We start from the raw sequence: 12088 nt of genomic DNA on the forward strand, positions 1-12088 counted from the left end.
CTCACAATTCTCACATCCCTATTCTAGATTAGTTGAAGAAGTCAAAGATTTTTTTCTTTTAATTTTTGCCGTGTTTAGAGGACATTGATTCCATTAAGTTATTTATTTAAATAAAAGGGATCAGCCCATGCCATTGGAGTGACGAAAATCCATGCTATTATAGCTAGAATCAACTCAAATTGTCGAACTAGCTAGACATTGAATGGACTTTTTCTAATTACTTCATTTCACTTCTTAATTATGTAGCTATGATTATCTAACTATTTTAACAAGACACATAAAGAACATAAATAATTTCACAAGTAGAGATCGGCTGACGAAGATGTAGTAGTCCAACCTAGAATGAATTTTAATCATCTGTAAATTTCTCCCCGCTAACTTGAGTTGAGACATAATTAAATAAACAAAAATGTACTAACTGTTTAAGATTTAGATGATGCTCACACATTAATTTCAATATAGTGTCAGAGCAAGCAGATGTCCTGACTTCAAATTTCTCACGCTCAATCATTATCAGAAATAATTTTCATATGCATGACCCATCTGCATATATGAGGAGACGTATTATGACATAATTAAATAAATGAAAATTTGCTCTGTTCCGCCATTTAAGCTTTTAAAATAGATGGTTCCACATTTCAACAACTTGACCATCCTAAGCTCTTATCCGAAGCTTCAACTAACCTTAGACGACATCATATAACATGGTATTTGCTTCGTCTCAAAATACTTCACATTTCGCTTCTCGAAAGTCAATTTGACTATCTTTAGAGCTAAACTAGATTAAATTAATTTAATATTTTAAAATTTAAATACTCACATGCCATACGAAAAATACTATAAGTTGCAAGTTCTCTCATATCATATGCTGAAAAAATACATTTTAAAATGTTGGTCAAAGTTCATAAAGTTACTCTTGAAAAGCTAAATATGACAAGTGTTTTGGGACGGAGGGAGTATAGCCTTGTTAAACTTTTAAAGGTCAGCATTATACGAATGTATCCATAATAATTTGTTAACTAACTTTTTGGATCTCATAGAATCCTCCCAACTTTTTTCTTTATATCATGGGAAAGTTTAAGCTATTAAATAGCCTCTAATTTCTGTTAGAAAAATTCTGATAAAGCTCATATTGGTACCAACTCCTTGTGCAATATGAGAAAGGCGGCCGATTCCACATATAAGATGCATTCATGGTCAAAACTTTTTGGATGTTTTATATCACCATCGAGTCACTAACAAAAGTATCAATCTTAGTTGATAAAGCAAATTAAACAATTGGCTATTCTCGTATCTCGTGACAATGAGTCTTAATTTAGGAAACCATATTATCGTGGATTTAATGTGTCTAGCTGATGTAACACATTTTAGCGTTAGATTGAAACTTCCAACAGCATAATTATTAGCTAAAGGGATCAACTAACCTAGACATTGATTCCTCGTAATAATTGTAGTGATCATGAGTTCCTAATTAGGTGATTGATATTGACTAAAATTGATATTTGATGTCAATTCTAAAATGAGTTTCCTAAAATCAAATCCTTGCACGAGCTAATATTGCAAACCAGCCAAAAATGGACCTCTAACTGTTTATTGTCTCTTAATACGTCAAGATCGTCACATAAACATGATTTTCAGTCAGGTTCATTCCTTTTGCCTCGATCAATAAAAGATGAATCTCTGTCGTAGGCCATTAAAAGTATTTTCATATGATTTAGAATTCTAATATGAGTTTTTGAAAAACAAAAGCATAAGCAAAAAGGAAGTAATAAGAAAAGATATATAATTTCCAGGTCTATCTTATCCTATCCTATAAAATGAATCTAGAGCAAACTACTCATCAATTAAAGTCAATTACGCCCAGATGTTCGAGTTACTCCCTTTGTCCCAATTTATGTAACACTTTTTCCTTTTCAAGATTCAAATTATGTATATTTGAGCAACATTTTAAAATGTATTTTTCATCATACTAACATGAGAAGAATTGCAATTTATAGTAATTTTCAGTCTTTGAATATCTAAATTTTAATTTTAAAATATGGAATTGATCTAATTCAATTTAGCCTCAAAAATTAGCCAATTTAATTCAAGAAAAGTAAAAAAAGTGTGGCATAAATTGAGACAAAAGGAGTGAATATATTAGCAGGAAATTTGACGGTTGTAATCAAATGCTAGAGAAGTTTGCTTGTAAACGGTGTTTCATGGAAGGATAAATTTCCAACATTGCTTGTAAATGAGGCAGCCATCTTCTTTGTTAATTTGAATGATACTTTATCATAATGACTTCTTACTTTTCCAAAAAAAAATGATGATGATATCGGAGTGCCAAATAGCAAAAATAAGAACAATATAAGGGAAGCTGCATAAATGTCCTTCTGGATCCCTCCAACTTTTTTTGGCTCATTAATCGGGCAAAATAGAATTTAAAGAGTAAAGGACAATACCTAAAAGCCGTCCACTCAATTTTAGAATGAGGGAAATAACTGCTCTTAGGCAGCTTTGCTTATGCAGTGGTCCTTTTGGCTTCATTATTTCCATCTACTGTATTCAGTAGCGAAGTCAAAAATTCATACGAGGATATTAAAAAAACTCTTATTCTAAGAGAATTCAACAGTTTATACATATATAAATTAGAACAATTCTAAGAGAATTCAACATATATATATAATTAAAAAAAAATCCTATTTACATAGTATATAATTTTTCAACGAATTAGGAGATTCAACTGAACCCCCTTGCACCCTCTGCCTCTGCCCCTGACCGTACTCTCTTACACTTAATGGTAGTAGCTAAAGTTAGAACATAACATTTATTGAGGGTTTCACTCATGATTCACTACTCAAGCCCTTTCTACTATATAATGGCCACCAAATACTTATCATTCTTGCATCTCACAGCAAATTAAAAAACAAAAAAGAATTTGTTCTATCAAAACTCATGACTAACATGATGAGTTGCTCATTCTCTTCTTTTTCACGTATAGTACTTTTTGTGCTTGCATTTTCTGCTTTTTCACTTCAAGCTGAAGCTCGAGCTTTTTTTGTGTTTGGTGATTCACTCGTGGATAATGGTAACAACAACTACTTAATTACTACTGCAAGGGCTGATTCTCCACCTTATGGCATTGACTACCCTACTCGCCGTGCCACTGGTCGCTTCTCCAATGGCCTCAACATACCTGATATCATAAGTATGAACATTATTTTTTTCTAGTTAGTAGCAAGTAATTCATTTTTCTAAACACTTGTGCTGAGTATTTGAGTTATATACTTTGATCGTGTGAATTTTTTTTATACTATCAATACAACTTAACATGTTATGGTATGTTAGTTATCATTCTTTACTAAGTTTAAGTTTATACACACCGATAGTGTAAAGAATTATTGTACTATCGGTACTATTTGACCCGTTATCACATGTTATTACTCTATTTTTTAGTTTACTACATTAAGTTAATTTGATAGGAAGAGTTACTTGTTGATGTTAGGTCAAGTAAACTTGATGTGTTAAAATAATTGAGCTGTCAGAACACAAAACATAAACTATTTTTTATATATTACCTTTTAGTACTTTCTTCTTTTCAATTTGTGGACTCAACATGAAGTTTAAGAAAGAACATTTATTTTAAACTTGTGACTTTAGAGTTGCAATGGCATTTATGAGGCTATATAAAACCATGTATTTAAAAATTTAAAGTTAAATTATTTCTAAGTATATAAAATGACTTAATCTCTTTTCGAGCAGAATAATTTCGAAATAGTGGCATATAAAATGAAAGAAAAAAAGTACTAATATTATTTATCATAAATATGCTAATAATATGTTGATTTTAATTTTAAGGTGAGCAATTGGGAATGGAGCCAACATTGCCATACTTGGCTCCACAGCTCACAGGAGACAGGCTTCTTGTTGGGGCAAACTTTGCTTCTGCTGGAGTTGGAATCCTTAATGACACGGGCATCCAGTTTGTAAGTGCAATTAAAGCCTATAGATTTAACCTCATATTTTTCAATCTTGCGTTCTATTGTTATTTAATTCTTTGGAAGAAACTACAATATAATGTTGCTTGTTTTATTCCAAGTGCAATATTTCATCCATGTTCCTACGCTGAGCTACTACATTATAATATCTGTCTTATATATATCACTGTTCTGTTTTTCTCGTTTCTTTTCTTACAAGTAGGTATGTTCTCCTTCGAAAATTTCAAAATTACCTGGGAATTTTTTCCATATTACCTACAATTAATTTTAGAAGATTTGTTTGATTAGTCTAGTTCAACTACCTAACCCCAGATTACTACTGTTGTTTGAAGCAAGTTGTACCTTTAATTATCTTAATTCCTATTTCTCGTCAAAATTTAAATGATGAATTCTTGAATTATCGAATAGCATGCACATACCACTAGAAAGATTTTGGTCACGTCAACTATATATTATAATAGTCATGGGCAATAAAACAAAGACGTACATTTAAAGCTAAGACGTACATTCAAAGCTCTATGTCATTTAATATAAAAAATATTACTGTAAAAAGTATGTATAGACTTTCTATTTTATTTAGTTTATTTTATTTTTTACAATTAGTTTATCATTTTAATAATTAAATTGGATCTTATGACACCATTTGCAGTTGAATATAATCCGAATTGGAAAACAGTTGGAGTACTTTCAACAATATCAAAGGAGGGTAACTGCTTTAATTGGAGCAGAACAAACTCAACAGCTAGTGAACAGTGCCCTTGTCCTCATCACACTTGGAGGCAATGACTTTGTTAATAACTACTATTTGGTCCCTTTCTCTGCAAGATCTCGACAGTTTTCCCTCCCTGATTATGTTCGTTATCTCATCTCCGAGTATAGAAAAGTATTACAGGTAAATTTTTATAATAAACATTAATTGACAACCTGATAAAATAGTAACTAACTTGCTATCACATATTCTCTAATTCTGAAAAGTGAAGTCTTTGTTGATTTAGTCAAGCTTTTGTGTTTTAGTAAAGATTGCAAGGAAGAGATAGTAGAATAATGAAGTTATGCAGGGTGGTACAGACGCATCCTGCAGTAGTACTATATATGAAAGGTGGCTATGCATTTATGCATGCAAATGACAAGTTATAGTGGAGCCATAATGTGATGAATGCTTGGTTGGTGCGACAGACTAGCATTTCACCAAATATTCATTAATACCCCTATCTGAAAAACGTGCATTTATTAGAGAAAATATGCCCCACCCACACACTTAGGTCCCCTACGACAAAATTTTCGACATGTTAAAATGAAGGCACAAGAATAATACTAGTACTATTGTTTCCACAATAGTAATATTTTGAAATAATTTCAAGGTGGCTTTTAGCTTATAGTTAACACTTTATTTCCCAGCCAATATCACCTACCAAATTTGCTCTGTCGTCTTAATTTTACGCCACTGACAAAAATAAAAATACTGTATATAATACTCCCCTTATCATCTGTCACCACGGTCAGAAAAATTTGTCATTGCTAACTGTTTCTTTTTAGAAAAAAAAAAAAAAAAAAAAGCAAGCTAGAACACATTAACTGTTTCCTTTCAAATTCTACCCCGGGTGCCCGACTACTTCAATAAGGCATATAGTCAATAGTTACTCATATAAGAAAGATACTAAGGTTATTTAATCAAATATCCCTTCTGATTAATTGATGCTACTAAAATGGGCATGATAAAATTTAAACTACACCAAAAAAGGACCGGAGGGAGTACAAGCTAAGCACTCCTTCCATCCCATTATATTTGACACTTTTCGTTTTTTATGAGTCAATTGACAAATCTTTAAAGCTAAATTGAATTAGATCAACTTAATATTTTTAATTTAAAATTTATATATCAAAAAACTATACAAAGAATACTATAAGTTGCAATTCTTCTCATGTCATATGATTTTAAAAAAAAAAAAAAAAAAAAATTAAGATGTTGGTCAAACTTTACATTGTTTAAATCTCAAAAAACAAAAGTCACTGCATTAATGGGATAGAGGGAGTAGTATTTTCAAAGAAGTTGTTACCATATTTCTCTCTTTTTTTAGCTTCTTTTGTTTCCTTTCTATCACTTATTACTAAAACAAGAAATTAAAATTGCAGAAGCTGTATGACTTGGGATCAAGAAGAGTGTTAGTGACAGGTACTGGACCACTGGGATGTGTGCCAGCAGAATTAGCACAGAGGAGTCCAACTGGTGTATGTGCAGTGGAACTACAACGTGCAGCCGCTTTGTTCAACCCTCAATTGACTCAAATGGTGGCTGATCTCAATAATCAACTTGGTGCTAATATCTTTATTGCTGCTAACACCTATACCATGAACATGGATTTCATCTCTAATCCTCAGGCTTATGGTAATCTCAACATACACCAAATTCCCATTTTTCTGTTATTTATAGTACATCCTAATAGATAATGTTTGAGAACTCGAAAACTAAATGATTGTTACCCGAGGGCTACCCTGTCAAACGGAGTCAATTGACACCCTTTTGCCAAAAAATTACATATGTAGATAGGTTAATTTTTTTTATATATGTATACTATATGTTTGACTTCCTTTGACACAGTACATATATACTTCTATATATTTTGACTTTCTTTAGTAAGAAATCCTGACTCCATCATTGAATGTTAGCACCCAGCTCAAAGGCAGATTTAAGATTTGAATGTAAAGAGTTCAACTTTTAATATTTTCAACATTGAATTCATTGTAGAAGGTTAAGATTTAATATTTGGTGAGATTTTCGTAGATTTTTACACATATTTGCACGCCTCGTTGAAAGTTATGTGTTCTAAAGAACCTGCAACCTAAAGGCTACACCCGCCCCTGCCACCCATAGTCTACGGTATCGGCAGAAAATTAATCAAACAATAGGTGTGGATTCAATTTTCTTTTTGAAAAATAGTGACTAACATATGGATATTTGATTTGAGCAGGGTTTGTGACATCAAAGATAGCATGTTGTGGACAAGGACCATTCAATGGAATAGGGCTGTGCACACCATTATCAAACCTGTGCCCAAACAGGGACATATATGCATTTTGGGATGCATTCCATCCATCTGAAAAGGCCAATAGGATCATTGTGCGGCAGATTTTGACTGGTTCACCCCAGTACATGAACCCAATGAACCTCAGCACCATTATGGCTTTGGACTCTAGGACCTAATTAAGTGTCCTCTGTTAATTTCTCCCATTTATGATTATTTGTGTCGTTCTTCATTTTGAGTGTGGTATCGATCTTAAACTATTATTGGATCGTTATTTTTTTTGTTATATTTATTAAAATGTCATAAAACTAGAGGAGTGATGTTGGTTTAATATATGTATGTGCGAGAATGGTTCTTGATTTATGGCCTTCATTGTTAATGGAATTTCAGTTTCATTCTGTGCTCAAGTTTTCGATATTAAAGCGTTGTGTCCTTTGGAGAGTAAGCATGTATTGAATTGGTTAAATTATAGTTCTTGAACTTAACCTTACTACAAATCTTACCATTCAAGTTCAGTTTTTCACATTTATCTAACAACATTCTTCACTGTGGTAAACTGTAAAAGGTAAGTTACAAGGAGCATCAGATACATGGCCTAATGACAATACCTGTTCAATGCGCTCTAATCAGTGCATGAAATTAACTATGTAAATGATAACAACAACAACATACCTAGTGAAATCCCACAATGTGGGGTCTGGGGAGGGTAAAGTGTACGCAGACCTTACCCCTATCTCGGAAAGATAGGGGGTTGTTTCCGAAAGACCCTCGGCTCAAGAGAAAATGCAACGAAAAAGGTTAAATAAGCACAAGCAGTTCAAAGCAAAATGCAAATGAAACTAAAGAAAGCGAATAAGTCAAAATAGAGCGAGCTAAAAAAAGGGAGCGGTAGCTACCACAGATAAATAAGATAATCGAAGTACAAGAAACAACATATAGTAGCAAGAAACAAAGGACACCAGACTATAGATTGAAACCGCGACTACCTGCTAGCCTTCTACCCTAATCTGAGTCTTCCAAAACCTCCTATCTAAGGTCATGTCTTCGGTAAGCTGAACCTACGCCATGTCCCGTCCTCAAAGACCCTCCCCCAATACTTTTTCGGCCTATCCCTACCTCTTCTGAAATCATCCATAGCTAACCTCTCACACCTCCGCACTGGAGCATCTGTGCCTCTCCTCCTCACCTGCCCAAGCCATCTCAGCCTTGCCTCCCTCATCTTATCCTCCACTGATATGATACTCCAACCTGATCCCGGATATCATCATTCCTAATCCTATCTCGCCTGGTGTGCCCACACATCCATCACAACATTCTCATTTCCGCAACTTTCATCTTTTGGACGTGAGAGCTCTTGACTGCCCAACATTCTGCCCCGTACAACAAAGTCGGTCTCACAACCACTTTGTAGAACCTGCTTTAAGTTTTGGTAGCACCTTCTTATCACACAGCACTCCTGAAGCAAACCTCCATTTCATCCACCCTGCACCAATACGATGTGAGACATCATCATCAATATCCCCATTTTCTTGTATAATAGACCCAAGATATTTGAAACTTCCTTTCTTTGGGATGGCCTGGGTACCAAGCCTCACTGCCATGCCAGGCTCATGTGTCACGTCACTGAACTTGCACTCTATGTACTCTGTCTTGGTCCTACTCAACTTGAACCCTTTAGACTCCAGTGTTTATCTCCAAACCTCCAGCTTAGCGTTCACTCCGCTGCGTGTCTCGTCAATCAAGACTATGTCATCCGTAAATAACATACACCATGGCACCTCACCTTGAATTCGCCGCGTCAGACAGTCCATCACTAAGGCAAATAAAAATGGGCTAAGAGCTGATCCCTGGTGCAACCTCATCTCCACTGGGAAGTGTTCCGAGTCTCCTCCCACTGTCCTTACCCTGGTCTTGGCTCCCTCATACATGTCCTTGATCATCCTAATGTACGCTACAGGTACACCTCTGGCCTCCAAGCATCTCCATAAAACCTCTCTTGGCACTTTATCGTAAGCTTTTTCTAGGTCGATGAAAACCATGTGCAGGTCCTTCTTGCTCTCCCTATACTACTCCACCAGTCTCCTCACAAGATGGATGGCTCCTGTAGTCGAGCACCCCGTCATGAATCCGAACTGGTTCTTTGAAATGGACACGCCTCTTCTCACCCTCATCTCCACCACCCTTTCCCACACTTTCATAGTGTGGCTTAGCAGCTTGATCCCTCTATAGTTGTTGCAACTTTGAATATCACCCTTGTTCTTATACAAAGGAACCATCATACTCCACCTCCATTCCTTAGGCATCTTCGCCGTCTTAAAAATAACATTAAAAAATTCAGCCAACCACTCCAAACCTGCCCTGCCCGCACTCTTCCAAAACTCCCCAGGGATCTCGTCAGGACCGGTAGCTCTTCCCCTGCGCATCCTGCGAACAACACCCTTAACCTCCTCCACCTTTATACTCCTACAATACCCAAAATCGCGACGCATCTCAGGGTACTCTAAATCTCCCAACACAATATCTCTATCACCTTCCTCGTTCAAGAGTTTATGGAAGTATGACTGTCATCTTCGTCTAATGAGAGCTTCCTCTACCAATACTTTGCCATCCTCATAAATGATACTGACATTAATTTGAAAGCAATTTACTGGGGCTACTTACTGAATAAAACAGCTTAAACAAGAAACTACGTCATTGTCTTACAAACATTCTTCAAGAAAGGAAAAATAAAGAACAGAAAAGAAATTAATGTCCACGTCAAAGATTTACTAGGGGTAATGTTGATTGTTGGCAATACATGTTTCTTTTTCAGATGATTAGTGGAGTAAATTGTTTGACCTGTGGAAGCAGTAGCTTACCAAGTGCAAAATCCAGGTTCTTGACTCTTCTTTGTAGTCACACATAATGCACCGATAAAATCCTACATTGACAACACATGACAGCTGGAGCTTTAAGAATCTTCTGTTCAATTAGTAAGATTCATTTTTTTTTTTAGCATTATTTTCTTATAGTGTATCATATTATATTGTACTAGTAAAGCTATTCGCGCTTCACGCGGTAATAAAAGATACAAAGGATATTTAAAATATTTTTTATAAATGAGTTGAAATAGAAGAGATAATATTTTCTATGTATACGCATTAAAAATCAATTCTGATATTGTTGACATCAAATGAAAATGACTGATTTCATTACTTAAGACTTCTTTAATTAAGAAAAGTAACTCGTCAAAAAAAAAAAAAAGTCGAAGAGAGATCCATGTAGCAAAGCCTAGAGCAAAGAATTCGAAAAAGGAGAAAGACAAATTCAATCATGTATGCCCGTAATAAGGGAAGATTGTTTCTTCTTGCTGCTCATTATTGTCCACAAGAACATTACAAGATAACTTCTTCCCTTCACATAAATATTTAATATGGAGTAAAAAATTGTCTAACCAAACACTTTCAAATTCTTTTTCTTTTTCTAACTACAATAACATTTCAAAAAAAAATCTTCTTTCACATGATTAGTATGGAACAAAGATGTTCTATCCAAGAAGTTTGAACTTATGATATTACTTTTAGACCGTAAATCGTGACAACTCCTAATTCATCATGATGTTTATTTACTCGATTATAGAGAAGTAAATAAAATTAAAATACTACTTCATAGATCTTTACATCAAAGCATAATAAGGACCTAAAGACGTAATAAAGATGATCAAGAGGAAAGAGTGAAGGAAAAATTCTCTAATTTTAATATTTTCATTTACGAACAGTGGCACATCAAAAAGAAGAAAGATATGATTGAATTATAATAACATACAAAGAGAATGTATCTATGAGGAGAAAACATAAACACATTTCACATACACAAACAAAGAGACCAAACTATTCAACGATACATGCTTATATCGATGCCTAAGCATATTGTTCACACAGAAATGTAAGAGAAAGAAATAAAATATTCCCTGGTTTTGCTTAGGATCTTTAGGGCATGCATTCTTATATCTTGACAAAACCTTACATGGACATCATATAAACTTCAAATTCGAAAAGCGACTTAGGTAATGTGCTAGGCTGCTGGCCATGCATTTTGATGAAGGGATGTTAATCCACGAAGCACTGACAGGAGATAATTTTCTCAGAGGATAGGGAATAATTTTTTTAAAGTGTTATTAAGTGGAAATATTTGATCGAAGGGATTGATTTGAGGGTGATGAAGTTTGGAGAAGGAATCTAGCATGATAAAATTTTCTTTCAAAACGAAAGCAACGAAGAAGGATAAAGAAGGCGAAATCTGTATAGAGTAATAGAAAGAATGGGATCTAGTAATTAAGACGTGAGTTGTGACTTTTTAATCGAAGGGATGAATTAAGGGACGTAACTCTTGAGTTTATAACCGAATTAAGGGGTGTAACTTTTGAGTTTAAAGATAAGACATAAGCGAATAATAGGGGGAAAAAGGCAAAAAATTGAGGAAAAAGATAAATGTGAATCTTGACTTAGGAGAGTACCAATCTTGACTTAGGAGAGCGCCACGTCACCGGGTCTATGTCGTGCAATTATATACATATATATATATAGATTGTATTGTACTATACTGTATCGTTTTGATGAATATGATGTTTGGCTAGATTGTATTGTTTCCCGTTGTTACATAATGTCACATATCATTAATTTGAAGAATAAATCTACGAGAAAAGTAGGGTACTGGATATAGTTACTATAAAAAGGTAGGATCAAGTATAAATAGGATTATTAGATAATACGTAAAGCAGAAAATGAGAAAAAGAAACAAAGTAACACTAAATCGGTCGTTATACAAAATGAGACTCTTCGTCGTTACATAACAATGAATTTAACGATACGATACAATATAATTTAAATCACAGTCAAAATAAACATTGTCCTTAAAGTTACAACACAATAGGTAACAACCATCCAAACAAGAATGTTCCTCATTTTTCAGCATAGCGTGCCACCTATATGCTATGCTATGCCTCTTTATTGACGAATTTAATGTGTAGTAGTAATTGATATCATGAATTATATAATTCACAGCTCAGATTGTAGTTTAAATTTTGAAAGCAATATTTACGCCGGC

At 34.3% G+C, this 12088-nt stretch overlaps 1 protein-coding gene and 1 pseudogene across 1 annotated transcript; one reads left to right on the plus strand and one right to left on the minus strand.

The window, feature by feature from the left end:
• The first annotated feature begins 2871 nt into the window (after positions 1–2871).
• Positions 2872–7410, plus strand: LOC132059571 (GDSL esterase/lipase LTL1-like). The gene is made up of 5 exons (XM_059452213.1): positions 2872–3190; positions 3841–3968; positions 4630–4872; positions 6114–6366; positions 6950–7410. Exons 1-5 carry the CDS (start codon positions 2938–2940, stop codon positions 7180–7182), a joined length of 1110 nt encoding a protein of 369 aa, XP_059308196.1. The 5' UTR covers positions 2872–2937; the 3' UTR covers positions 7183–7410.
• An 810-nt stretch (positions 7411–8220) lies between these two features.
• On the minus strand, positions 8221–9884 carry LOC132059572 (uncharacterized; annotated as a pseudogene).
• Positions 9885–12088: the final 2204 nt, after the last annotated feature.

The sequence above is a fragment of the Lycium ferocissimum genome, chromosome 6 (genome assembly GCF_029784015.1).
Source record: "Lycium ferocissimum isolate CSIRO_LF1 chromosome 6, AGI_CSIRO_Lferr_CH_V1, whole genome shotgun sequence".
Lineage (NCBI taxonomy): Eukaryota > Viridiplantae > Streptophyta > Magnoliopsida > Solanales > Solanaceae > Lycium > Lycium ferocissimum.

Coding starts and splice junctions, on each gene's coding strand:
- LOC132059571 (XM_059452213.1), top strand. CDS start 2,938: ATGACTAACATGATGAGTTGCTCATTCTCTTCTTTTTCACGTATAGTA. Junction 3,191..3,840: donor CAACATACCTGATATCATAA/GTATGAACATTA, acceptor TTTAATTTTAAG/GTGAGCAATTGGGAATGGAG. Junction 6,367..6,949: donor CTCTAATCCTCAGGCTTATG/GTAATCTCAACA, acceptor TGATTTGAGCAG/GGTTTGTGACATCAAAGATA.